We start from the raw sequence: 13309 nt of genomic DNA, 5'->3' as shown, positions 1-13309 counted from the left end.
TGCATTCACACTAGCAATGTGTAAGAGTTCCAGTTACTCTATATCCTTGTCAACAGTTGGTATTGACAGTCATTCCAATGGGTGTGTTGTGGTATCTCAGTTTGGTTTTAATTTGTATTTTCCTGATGACTAATGATGGTGAACATCATTTTACATGGTCATTGGCCATTTGTATATCTTCCTTTAAAAAATATATTATAGGGGCACTTGGGTGGCTCAGTCAGTTAAGTGTCTGACTCTTGGTTTCAACTCAGGTCATGATCTCATGGGTCATGAGATCGAGCCCCAGGAGCTGGCTCCATGCTCAGCAGGGAGTCTGCTTGAATATTCTCTCCCTTTGCCCCTCCGCCTACTTGCACATGCACTCTCTCTCTAAAATAAATAAACCTTTAAAATATACATATATATTATAGCTTTATTGAAATATAATTCACATACCATAAATTTATCCATTTAAAGTATGCCATTCAATGGTTTTAGTATATTCACAGAGTTGTAATCATCACCACAATCAATTTTAGAACATTTTTCTCATCTCCCAAAAGAAATCCTGTACCCATTAGCAGTCACTTCCCATTTTCCCCAGCTGCGGAACCACTAATTTATTTTCTGTCTCTATAGATTTGTTGACTCTGGATGTTTCATGTAAATGGAGTCATACAAGATGTGGTCTTTTGTGATTGGCTTCTTTCATTTAGAATGTTTTCAAGATTCATCCATGTTGTAGCATGTACATATCTTATGTGAAGTATTGTTCAAATATTTTGTCAAATTTTAAATAGGCTTTCTTTTTAAATATTAAGCTATAAGAGTTCTTTGGATATATTGAATACAGTCCTTTTTCAAGTGTAAGTATTGCAAGTATATTCTTCTGGTCTGTAGATTGCTTGGTACCTAAGGTTTTTACCTTTAGACTTAATTGCAAGCCTATTGGCAATAGGGCTTTTCTGGAATTCTTTCTTTGCTTGGTAACCTAGTTCCAGGATTAAGAAAAAGAGGTCTGAATTTTTGCCCTTTTTAAAAATTTATATTATTCAGGCCAAAATTGATTTTCAAAGCAATAAACAAAGTACTTCCAAGGATCAAATTATATCAATAAGAACTTACAAATAAAAGTTATTCTAATACCCTAGTAGAACACTCATTTATGCATGGAAGTCATTTGGATATTTTTATTTTCTGTTTTTAGCATGGCTAGAACATAAAAATTGTTCCTCACCTATTGTACTTATTAATGAGACATCTACAAATGATCATTTATTACTTCCACAAAAGATTTCATCTCCGGCAGAAGAAGTACCAGACCTGTGTTTTTCTGATGACAATTTTTCTGTTAAACGACCAAAAGAAGAAAAACCAAAGAATGATCTAGAACTAGTTTATAGAATAAGCCAAAATAAAGAAAATGAAGATTACTTGGAACTTGACTGCACAGTACCATCTATTGAATCATCTTCCTCTCCAAAAATTGAAAAAGCATCTTTTAAACATGGTAAAAAATGGGAGAATGATTTGGACCTTTTGAGTGACTTCATTATGCTGCGAAATAAATATAAAACTTGCACCTCAAAGACTGAAGTCACAGACAGTAAAGAAAATGATGGTGGGTAATTTAGTAATATTTTGGCACAGATATGATAGCTTTAAGGGCTAAATGTATAATTTATTACAGAAGGTAAGAAAATTTAAAGCTCTTTCAAATAGAATATATTCTTTTTCAAAGTCAAAGAAAGTGTCATTTATTCATGATACTTATTGAGTATGGAGATAGATGTGGCTATTTAGATATAGATGTAGATATGTGTTTTCCAAAAAATTTAAAAGTACACTTGAACTTGTAAGAAAAACCACTATTTGTAAAACTTGCTTTTGCAACTTGGCCATACAGAGTCAGTATTTCTAACTTTTATTGATCATTCTGCCATTCTTTTTTCTCTTTTAGCTGACAGTTCTCAGTATTACATTTTAATGTGTACTTAAGAACACTTTGCCGATTTGATTGCTTATTACTCTTTTTAAATTTACCAGAGAGTTTCTGTGTGAGTTGTAATTGTTTTACATCCACTGCTTATAACCATATCAAAGGTAGTACGTGTCATACATTTCACTTCTGGTAAAGAAATAATAACTATTCTAGAATATGTTTGACATACATTGCCCAGAAGAATTAAGTACAAAAATATATATATTTTTTGTCACAAACTTCACTTTATTACATGAATAAATCTCCCACTGCTCCCCTGCTCTGACCTTTAGGGGAAAAGAGAGAGAGAGAGGGAGAAAACTTACAAAATGAGAGCACACTTGACCTTAAGTACAAAAATATTTATGTGTGAGGGGCGCCTGGGTGGCTCAGTCATTAAGCATCTGCCTTCGGCTCAGGTCATGATCCCAGGGTCCTGGGATCGAGCCCCACATTGGGCTCCCTGCTCTGCAGAAGGCCTGCTTCTCCCTCTCCCACTCCCCCTGCTTGTGTTCCCTCTCTCGCTGTGTCTCTCTCTGTCAAATAAATAAATAAAATCTTTAAAAAAAAAAAATTTATGTATGAGAGTTACAGCATAGTTAGGTCTTACGTACGGTCTCATATATTATTAACATAAAATTCTGCTGCTTAGTTAATAAGGCCATTTGACTCTCAAACTAAGCTCCTTTATCCAACTTAGCCTTTACTAGTAACAGAGGTAATATTTTGGTATATATTTTACTTCTTGCCTTATTTTATAGTTAATTCAGGGGCAAGAAAGAATGTTACAACTTATTGGGCCCCCTCAAAAACTCTAGTAATTGTATTATTTAATCCTAGCTATTCCAATTATTTATAGTTAATTAAAAGTGTACTTGAAAATAATAACATAATCTAGTTTAGGATATTTTACTCCATTATTTTTCACCATGTATTTAAAGCTCATATATTAAAATGTTTTAAGATGGTATTGTGTTTCTAAAATTACCCTGTAATCATATTATTAATAGATAACATTACTATCTAGTTAATGTAAGTAACTATAAATAAATTAATTAGTTACATACATATTTGTAATCCTCTACAATACTTAGGAAAGAAGGAAGAAAACTGACATTTGAATGTTGTATGCCAGGCACTAAAATACATATTAGAGATAAAGATGATACCATTGCTGACCTTGAGAAGCTTACAACATAGTACAGTAGGCTAATAGAAAATGCCTGAGAGCTGAAGGGTGAGTGGTAAGAATTGACCTAATTAAGAAAGGATGGAGCCAGGGAGGGCATGGGGCATAGGAGAGGATTAGTAGCAGAAGGAGGGGTATGTGGAAAGTCACAGAGAAATGAAATTGAGCCGTTTGTGCCTTTCAGGTGTCAGGAACTGTACTTGGTGTTTAATCCCTATAACAATATTCAAAATAGGTATGTTTATCTATATTTTACATATGAGAACACTGAAGCTAGTGTCAGAACTGAGATTGAAACAGTGATTCAGTGTCAAGATTCTTTCCATGATTGCCTTCAGCACTGTGTTACATCCATTGACCTGAATAGTTGTTCAATTTAATACTGACATGTTTCAAGGAAGAACTTTAACAACTGTAATCATATTACATGAAAGCATTTTAAGTAAAGCAACATTAAGTTTCCCTGAATAATGCAAATTAATAATTTTTATTAGAATTTCAAGATAAAGAAGAACATTCTTTGACTCTTCAGGAAGAAAGTCCTCCTGTTTGTACGAATAAAGCCGTAGAGAAAATAAATCAGGAAAGGAGAGTGGATAATGTCATTGAAATTCAAGCATCAGGTATGCTGTATGCTTTTAAAATGCATTCAAATTAAGTAAATTTGAAAGCCTTTTCCTGAGTATCTAGGACATACCTGATTTTCCATGTAATTTTCTTCATTTGTTTCAGATGTTTCTTCATTCCATTCCTACTTTTAAGATATTCCTGCACCTGAACACCCCATTCACTGCCTCTGCCCCTTTCCATTGCCCTGTTCCAGTCCACTCACTGTTATTTCTTCCTTCATTTAAACTGCTGCTTCCTGGGCCGCCTGGGTGGCTCAGTTTGTTAAGCGACTGCCTTCGGCTCAGATCATGATCCTGGAGTCCCAGGATGGAGTCCCACATTGAGTCCCACATCGGGCTCCCTGCTTGGCAGGGAGTCTGCTTCTCCCTCTGACCCTTACCCCTCTCATGCGCTCTCTCTCATGCTCTCTCTCTCTCAAATAAATAAATAAAACCTTTAAAAAATATAAAAAAATAAATAAACTGCTGCTTCCCTACATTCATCAGAGAACAGCAGACTGCAGCTGCTCAGACTCTTCTGCCCAGTTAGGAAAAATGAACTGCTGAGGCTTACTCCCTCTGTTCTCTTGCCCACTGTCAGGGTGATGTTAAAAAAGCTATTATTGTTTCCTATAGTGATTAAAATTTTTGCTTCTGCTGTGAAGAAGAATATTCTTTGACTCCTAAAGAATAGCCTGCTTAAAAGAACATCATGCTCATTATTAAAATCAATAAGGAAATATGACACTAGTTTTTAATATCTTTTCATTTTTCGGTTCAGTTTTATTTATGACCTTTAGATGATAATGCAAATCTTAAAGTATTGCTATTCTAGTGAAAACTAGAAACAGTTTGTCATTGTGGTAAATTTGTTCAGCTTAAGGTTGTAAGCTAATTGTGGAGGGGAAAAAAAAAATATGTGATTCTCTTTATATGGCTCTTCACACTTGCCATATTAGTTACCAAATACCTATTTTCTAATAAGCAGAATAACCATAAAATTATACATATTAACCATAAAATTATACAATTAACCATAAAATTATACAAATTCTACAGATGGTTTTTGTTTTGTTTTCTTATTATTTTTTTGTTATTTTTGTTACTAGTTTATTTAGAATAAATATCCTAAAATGAACCTCTATATAATCTCACGATTTTTAACTCAGAAAATAATTTGGAGGGGCGCCTGGGTGGCTTAGTCATTAAGCGTCTGCTTTCGGCTCAGGTCATGATCCCAGGGTCCTGGGATCGAGCCCCGCATTGGGCTCCCTGCTCAGTGGGAAGCCTGCTTCTCCCTCTCCCACTCCCCCTGCTTATGTTCCCTCTCTCACTGTGTCTCTCTCTGTCAAATAAATAAATAAAATCTTTAAAAAAAATAATTTGGATGTAGTTCAGTTTTCCATGAAGTGACGTGTTTAATTGGTTTGTCAAAAAGAGCATGCCATCCTTATCAAACACTATCTTTAATGCTTTTACTTTCACAGAGAGCCAGTGCCAAGCATTCTGTCTCCTAGAAGCAGCAGCTACTCCTATCTTAAAAAAACTTGTATGCCTCTGTACTCTCCCTGCTGCTAATTGGACATTTGCCACTGTCATTTTTGACCAAACAAGGTTCCTCTTAAAGGAACAAGAAAAAGTAATAAGTGATGCTATTCAGCAAGGTAAGTACAAATAAAAGTCATATTATTTAAAAGGATAAAAATTTATGGGTTGTTGTATCAAATGAGTAAAAATTGAATATAGAAGATATAGAAATTAGTCATGGATGAAGACATAACTTTAATTCAGAATATGACACCCATAAACTAATACTGGAGGGTCAGCTAAGTAAGGAGAAAAAGGTAACAAATACATCTGGCATTGCTTCTCAATAATGCTCCTAACTGACATATATTACTTGACAGATTCCTAGTGCAAAAACCAAATTAACCCTATTATTGTTAAATCTGAACCACCTAGTTCCCTCCCAAGGTAGGGGGGATGTCAAAAATAGATTAATTAAAGTCAATCCTGGACTTTTCTCCTGGCCAAGATGGAGTAAGAGGGATTGAATTTACACTCCTTTCAGGAGAAAAAAGAAAAGACAAAGACAAAATACATGAAACCAGTTTTTAAGACTCTAGACATCAGGCAGTGAAGCACCCTGATTCCCAAGAGATGGGAAACAAGTAAGGTGAGCCCTACCATTGCCCTAGCTTACTGCCTTGAAAAAGTTGCCGGGCCATAGCACAGGGAGAGATAGTAGGGGCAGAGCCCAGTGGACAATCTGTGTTGAGGAAACAGAACTGAGAGTCCAGGGAGACCAAGGCAGCTAGAGTTCAAAGGATAGAATATGAGAGACAGAGAGAGATTCACACAGAGTATTGAGCAGAGTACTGATCAGAGTATATGTGAGGAAACCACCTGAGGTTGGGGAAGCAAACTATCTGAAAGGATTAGAGGGAGTAGTACTCTGCACTCACACAGGGCAGGGAGTAATGCCTGCTCCGATCAGCTAGATTAGAAAAACTCATAATTTGTGGGGCACCTAACATGGTAAAATTCACAATGTCTGGCATCCAATCAAAGATTACCAGGCATGACAAGAGATAGGAAAACACAACCCATAATGAGAATATTCCATCAAAGCAAACTCAGAACTGACAAAGATGTTAGCATTATTAGAGAAGGGCACTGAAACTTCTTGTAACTATGTTCCATATGTTCAATAAGTTAGAGATAGAAAAAGGACACAAATCAGCCTTCTAGAAATGAATACAGTGTATGAGATGAAAACTGCACTGGATTAATGGCAGAGTAAATATTACAGAAGAAAAGATTAGTAAACTTGAAGCCATAGCAATAGAAACTATTCCAAAATAAAACACGGGTAGATAAAATAATCTAAAAAAAAAAAGAAGAAGAAAAGAGCATCAGGGCACTGTGAAACAACTTCAAATAGCCTGACGTAATAGTAAGTGGAGTTCTCAAAGGAGAGGCAAAGGGGGTAAACAGAAAAAAATATTTGAAGAAATAGTGACTGAAAGGTTTCCAAACTTAGTTAAGAACTACAAACCCATAGATCCAAGAAACTCAGTGAACCCCAAGCATAAGAAGCATAATGAAGCTACATCAAGGTATATAGTCAAATTGCTCAAAACTGGTAGTAAAGAGAAAATTGTAGGAGCAGCCAGAGGGGGTGCGGAAAACATGTTGCATAAGGAAAGCAAAGATAAGGATGACGTAATTTCTTGTCAGAAGTTGTACAAGTGAAAAGACAGTGGAGTAAAATCTTTAAAATACTGAAAGAAGGGGTGCCTGGGTGGCTCAGTCAGTTGAGCAACCAACTCTTGATTTCGGCTCAGGTCATGATCTCAGGGTCCTGGGATTGAGCCCTGCATCTAGCTCTGCACTCAGCTGGGAGTCTGCTTGAGGGTTCTCTCTCTCCTTCTCCCTCTGCCCCTCCCCCCACTCTTTCTCTCTCTCTCAGATAAATAAATCTTTAAAAAATAAAATTAAATACTGAAAGAAAAAAATCCTAGTTTTCTATACTAGGCAAAAATATATTATGAAAGCAAAGGTGAAATAAAGATGTTTTCATACATTCAGCTGCAGACCTGCACTATAAGAGATGTTCAAGAAATGTTCTCCTAAAGAAAGAAGAAAAATGGTACCAAATCTGGTTTCTCTGCTCTGTTCTCATCCCTTCCAGGTCATGATTGACTTGTTTCCACAAGTCTTACAGGGGCTGGATATACTACCCAGAAATGGTTCTACTGCTGCCTCTTGGTTCCCAGTGACTACTTCATATTTGCCTTGATCTTTATTGATTGAGTAGATGAGCAGTTTCAAACTTTTTAGCAGAACATTTTGTACAAATAAATATTTCATGGGATCCCATTATATAAAACAGAGAAAAGTAGAGCTTTTCTGGTTGATTTGGGGCAATGGGCCTAGATTCCTATCTTCTTGGTTTCTCTTTTGCACACGGTAAAATCCATTCTGTCATCTTCAAAAAGCTCTAGAACTACATCGAACACATTAAGTAGACAATTGGCCTGTCCCTGTGCATACATCTCTTGTTTGAGTCATATCTTTGGACAATTATTCCCAGGTGTCTCTACCTTCATTTTAAGGTATTGCTTTATGTTATGATCACCCATCTTTATCTTCACCAGTTGGCAAGTTATGAGTTTAATTTTCTTCTTGTTTTATAACTGGGAATCACTGATCTTTTTTCCTAAGTGGGAAAGCAACAAGAGTATGAACACTGAGGTTAGCCATCTGGGTTTGAATGCCAGCTCCACCATTTATTCACATATTGACCTTGGACAGTTACTTAACCTTGTTCAGACTATTTCCTCATCCAAAAAATGAGGCTCATAATAAACTTGTCTGACAGGGTTATCATTATAGATTTGGTGAAATAACCAGCTTACATACAGCCTGGCACATAGTAAGCACCTGATTATGAATGTTAGCTATTATTGTTAAGCATTCTGATACATATTCAAAAATTCTGATGTGTATCTTATGTTTTTAAATATGTTTCTGCTTGCTTAGGTACAAATGATGAAAAAGAAATGACGTTCAAGCATGCTGCTCTCTTACATCTTCTGGTAACAATTAGAGATGTCCTTTTAACATGTAGCTTGGACACAGCGTTGGGTTAGTGGGGGAAATTTTTATTTCCCCTTTTCTTCCTATTGAAATATTTCATCTGAAATAACTTTTACTTTTCTGAAAAAGAAATTGTAAGAAATGATGTAGCCTCTTTTACTTCCGCATTAAACATTATATACATTTTGACATAATTATAATAGAATATATATTTTTATTCTGCCTGTATTCTTTAAAAGAAATCATTTGTAACAAATATCATCACTTAGAAAAATAGGTTTAGGATTCTCTAATCTAGGCCTGAATTATAGAGTCATAATGCCTTAAACAGATTTGATTGTATAATCATTGTCATGCACTACTTTTTAATGTAAGGTGATATTTTGCCATGTACATTTTAGGTCTTCATTGAATGTTTGTGGCTTTGAATCTTTGCTAGGTGAATATACATAACAAATATAACCAAATTATTAGTAGTAAGATATTTTGCAATTTCTTTTTTAGTTTTGTCTGTAAATTAGGATATGAATTACTGGAGGAATAAAAATCAAACTATTTTGAATACATTGGAAAATTTAAAGATTTTAGAAATTTTTTCTAAACTATGAAAATCATTTAAATATCTGTCTCAGTACATTACTGCTTGAGGCTCCTTATTGCAGGATTATTTAGACTTGTTTAGTAATGGTATGCTTATAGAATTGTTTCATAATTTAGAATTTCTAGAACCTATTTAAAATATAAAGTGAAAATAATTTTATTCTGATCTGTGACCCAGAGGTTTTGTTTTATCTGTGACCCAGACAAGTATTTCTCTAATCCAAGGTTTTGATAAGTACTGAGCAGCAGTGAATTACAACTGTACTCCCTTTACGGCACTGGGAGTTATATTTGGCCAAGCATTATATTAGTATTATCTGGCCAAATATTATAACTAAATTACAGCTACCTTTAGAAAGCCCAACATGGTGCTTTTCCTTTTCTCTGCAATTAAACCACTTGGGTGTTGATGCTGATTGGGTTATTTTACCTCCATCTCCATCAAGTATGGATTGGGGGCTCTCACCCTAGTTTACAGTACCTGGAATTGGTATAAGGGTGTAGTATTATGTGCCCTTCTATTTCGTCACCTGTCTTTTCAGCTTCCATAAAAAATCATCAGTTCTATCAAAAGCTAAGCTGATTGTTAAAGCATAGTGTAAGGCAGAATGTCAGAATCTAGACTACCTGAGCTCCCAGTGTTGTAAAGAGAGTACATTGTGGGGGCGCCTGGGTGGCTCAGTCGTTAAGCGTCTGCCTTCGGCTCAGGTCATGATCCTGGAGTCCTGGAATCGAGCCCTGCATCGGGCTCCCTGCTTGTCGGGAAGCCTGCTTCTCCCTCTCCCACTCCCCCTTCTTGTGTTCCTGCCCTTGCTATCTCTCTCTCTCTCTGTCAAATAAATAAATAAAATCTTAAAAAAAAAAAGAGAGAGTGCATTGTGACTCGCTGCTGCTTAATACTTATTAGTATTAGAGAGCTAGAATTAGAGAAATAATATTTATGGAAGATTGCTTGAGATATATTCACCTTTAAGTACTCTTACAGTCTACCCTAGGATTAGGTGAGACCATTAAGAACCATGTACTTGGGCTGAATAATTTTTACTCCTCAAAGAAGTACTTTCACCAAATCAAACTTGGACATTGCTATTTGGCTACCTTGAGGAATACTATGAAAGTAAAATCCTTGTTGGAAAACGAACTTCTTAAGCCCTACGTACCAAGCCATAAGGAATAACCTAGCCACCTTGGACATTTTTTTTTTTTTTAAAGATTTTATTTATTTGAGAGAGAGAATGAGAGAGAGAGAGAGCATGAGAGGGGGAGGGTCAGAGGGAGAAGCAGACTCCCTGCCGAGCAGGGAGCCGGATGCGGGACTCGATCCCGGGACTCCAGGATCATGACCTGAGCCGAAGGCAGTCGCTTAACCAACTGAGCCACCCAGGCGCCCCACCTTGGACATTTTTAGTGGAGAGATTTCTCACTCCTCTAAACCTCTCAAAATCAAAGAGTAAGTTAGATTGTCCTCTTTTCTTTTTCTCTGCATAGTGTCAGAGAAAGAAAGGTCCATGGGGGTCTGGCTGTCTGCCCTGCTGCCTTCCAGAATTCTGTATTTTTCTCCCAGCTTCTAGTTTGCTACCTCTCCCAAGCTAGCAAGTTAATGAGTTTCAAGATTAAAGGTATAGAGTTTCACTTCTGAGCTTTAACCCAGAAATAAATTCAGTATTGTGTAATGGATATTATAGCAGCAATATGTACTGTGGCACAAAGGATGGAGACTGTTAACTTAAAGCTGAATATTTGTTTAAAAACAAGTAGGAGTTTGCCAAATAAATAAAGTATAAAAGGGTCTTACAGGCAGAATTGAGAGCCCAGAAGAATGACCCAGTGGGTGTGCTGCATGTAGCTAAATCGAAGAGTATAAGGTAGAAAGGAATAGGAACTAAGCCTGAAGACATAACAAAGAGACAAATCATGAATAGCCTTTTAAACTGCACAAAAGAGTTCAGACCTTATTCTGTAGATGATAAGGAGCCATTGAAACAGGGATGCTACTGGATTAGGCTTTTCTTTCAGAAGATTAGGTCTAGAGAATCAGGAAGAGCTTTTAGGCAGAAATCCCTGGGAAAGAGTCTAGATTTACTGAATATGAACTTCCAGGGATTCTGTGTTTGGAATCTGCTTTAGTGAGTCTGAATTTAGGCTCTGCTGTTTTAGCAGCAATATAAGTGAATTATGCATAGGGCGCCTGGGTGGCTCAGTTGGTTAAGCGACTGCCTTCGGCTCAGGTCATGATCCTGGAGTCCCTGGATCGAGTCCCGCATCGGGCTCCCTGCTTGGCGGGGAGCCTGCTTCTCCCTCTGACCCTCCCCCCTCTCATGTGCTCTCTCTCTCTCATTCTCTCTGTCTCAAATAAATAAATAAAAAATCTTTAAATAAAAAAAAAATAATAAGTGAATTATGCATAAATATCATGGATTATATCCCAAGAGTTTATAGACTAATGAGTTTGTCATATACATAAATAAGAAATCAAGTACAAAAGCTTTATAGATAAAATACCAAGAAAATTCCAGCGAAGTGGCATTTCCATACGACTTGCATGTAAGTGTAGACCAAGCCAGAAGGCAGGAAAAGATGGGATATATTCAGAGGATATATAGAGTATGTCATGTAGCTTAAAAGAAGACATTTGGTACATATTTTTCAGCTTCACTCAGTTTAAAGGTTTTCATCAGTCAATATCTTTGATCAAAATCGGAAAACGATTAACTCTGTTATGACTCATGGAGTTTCTCAAAGAACAAAAAGATATGCCTTTCCCCCCTGCTTTTGTTTTTAACAGGATATTTGTCAAATGCAAAAGATATCTACAGAAGCATTTTAGGCTCCTATTTGGATGACATTTGGAGACAGCTGGAGATTGTACAGTTTATTAGGGAAAAAAAGCCTGAAACCAACTACAAGATACAAGAACTGCAATGTCAGATACTAAATTGGATGCAAAGTGAGCAACAGATGAAGGTAAGTGCTGGAATAAAGCAGATAACGGTAATCAGCTTAAACAAGAATTGTATGTAAGAAATTTTTGCATTTAACTCAGAAATTATGAAATAGTCTAGACTATTTGGTCCCTTGATGGTTTTCTCCTTAAGTAAGTTAACAAAACAGAATCAGACACAGAGAAAGGATGATTTGCATCATTGTTCATGTATCTTGAATTTAAAAATACTTTAATTTTTATTATACGCAGTTTTCTATGGATTGGCTCTCCAAATTTCAAAACTGTTGTCTGGTACATCTAAGTTCATGAACATATACCAAATAACAGAACTACAATAATTTATTTTTAATATTAAGCCAGAATCTCATCTTATATGATTCTAAAAAAAAAAAAAAAGCATTTAGCTTATGCTTTGGATTATATTGGAAATTTTTGTCCACCCTACCTCAAGCATATGAAGGTTACATTGATAAAGACTTAAGAGGAAATACTTTCTTAAATGTTTTCAAACCAGAAAACTTTTCAAGTGCTTTACGCTAAATCTGGATATAAATTTGGCCTTTTTCTTCTTTTTTTCTTTGTCCCTCCTGTGTCTTTATCTCCAACTCTGTGGTTACTTAGATAACTTGCTTGTCATTAAAATAAAGTAAAATAACAGTAAGAAATTTAAGAATTGGAATTTATTTGTTGTCCTCTCCCCACACCACCAAGAAAAGCTATAATGATAACTAGGAAAGTATAGCAACAAATCATTGGGTTTTTTTCCAATCAATTCAAACTTGTCTGGGTTGAATTTATGCTAACAATGCAGGTAGAGACAATTTATGTATACAATCACCCATATGGGAGTACACGGATGCTAAGAATGCCCCACTTCAGAATATTTTCCTCATTGATATTTGATCTTACCAGAATTTATTCCTTTGTGTTTAATCACTGACATCTTTTACAGCACAAATATTTATTTGGTAATCTTTTTGCCAATAGTTTCATGTAACCAATCAAGCTTGTTATTTTGTCACAGTAGCAAAACTATGAAAAAGAATAATTATTCAGAGATATATGAAATTCTTATTTTTGATCAGGTGCTGATTATAGTAAGAATGGACTCAGATGGTGAAAAACATTTACTCATTAAAATCCTTAACAAAATGGAAGGTAGGGAGTTTTAAATTATGCTTCATTTGATAACAAATGTTTGGAACATATAAAAATGTAGTGATCTAAGTTTTTAAATTAAGATATAATAACATAAAATTCATTCTTTAAAAGTATATAACTCAGTGGAATCTAACCAGTTTTTAAATAAATCTGGACTTTAAGTGTGCAATATAAATATCCTATAATGTACTTATATGTACATTATATGTACTTTTGTGTATATTATTATTATCAATTGACAC

The 13309-nt window shown here is 35.5% G+C and overlaps 1 protein-coding gene across 1 annotated transcript in view; it reads left to right on the top strand.

The window, feature by feature from the left end:
• SHOC1 (shortage in chiasmata 1) overlaps positions 1 to 13309 on the top strand; it is an 84730-nt gene that overhangs the window by 44436 nt on the left and 26985 nt on the right. The window contains exons 12-17 of the mRNA XM_078061597.1: positions 1190 to 1603; positions 3656 to 3775; positions 5248 to 5424; positions 8306 to 8410; positions 11748 to 11926; positions 12992 to 13064. Of these exons, the coding sequence (XP_077917723.1) occupies positions 1190 to 1603; positions 3656 to 3775; positions 5248 to 5424; positions 8306 to 8410; positions 11748 to 11926; positions 12992 to 13064 (1068 nt within the window). The remainder of the gene's footprint in view (positions 1 to 1189; positions 1604 to 3655; positions 3776 to 5247; positions 5425 to 8305; positions 8411 to 11747; positions 11927 to 12991; positions 13065 to 13309) is intronic.

This window comes from Halichoerus grypus, chromosome 14, assembly GCF_964656455.1.
Source record: "Halichoerus grypus chromosome 14, mHalGry1.hap1.1, whole genome shotgun sequence".
NCBI classification, from domain to species: Eukaryota; Metazoa; Chordata; class Mammalia; order Carnivora; family Phocidae; genus Halichoerus; species Halichoerus grypus.
Note: the sequence above shows the minus strand (reverse complement) of the source record. Positions and strands in the feature narration are given on the sequence as shown.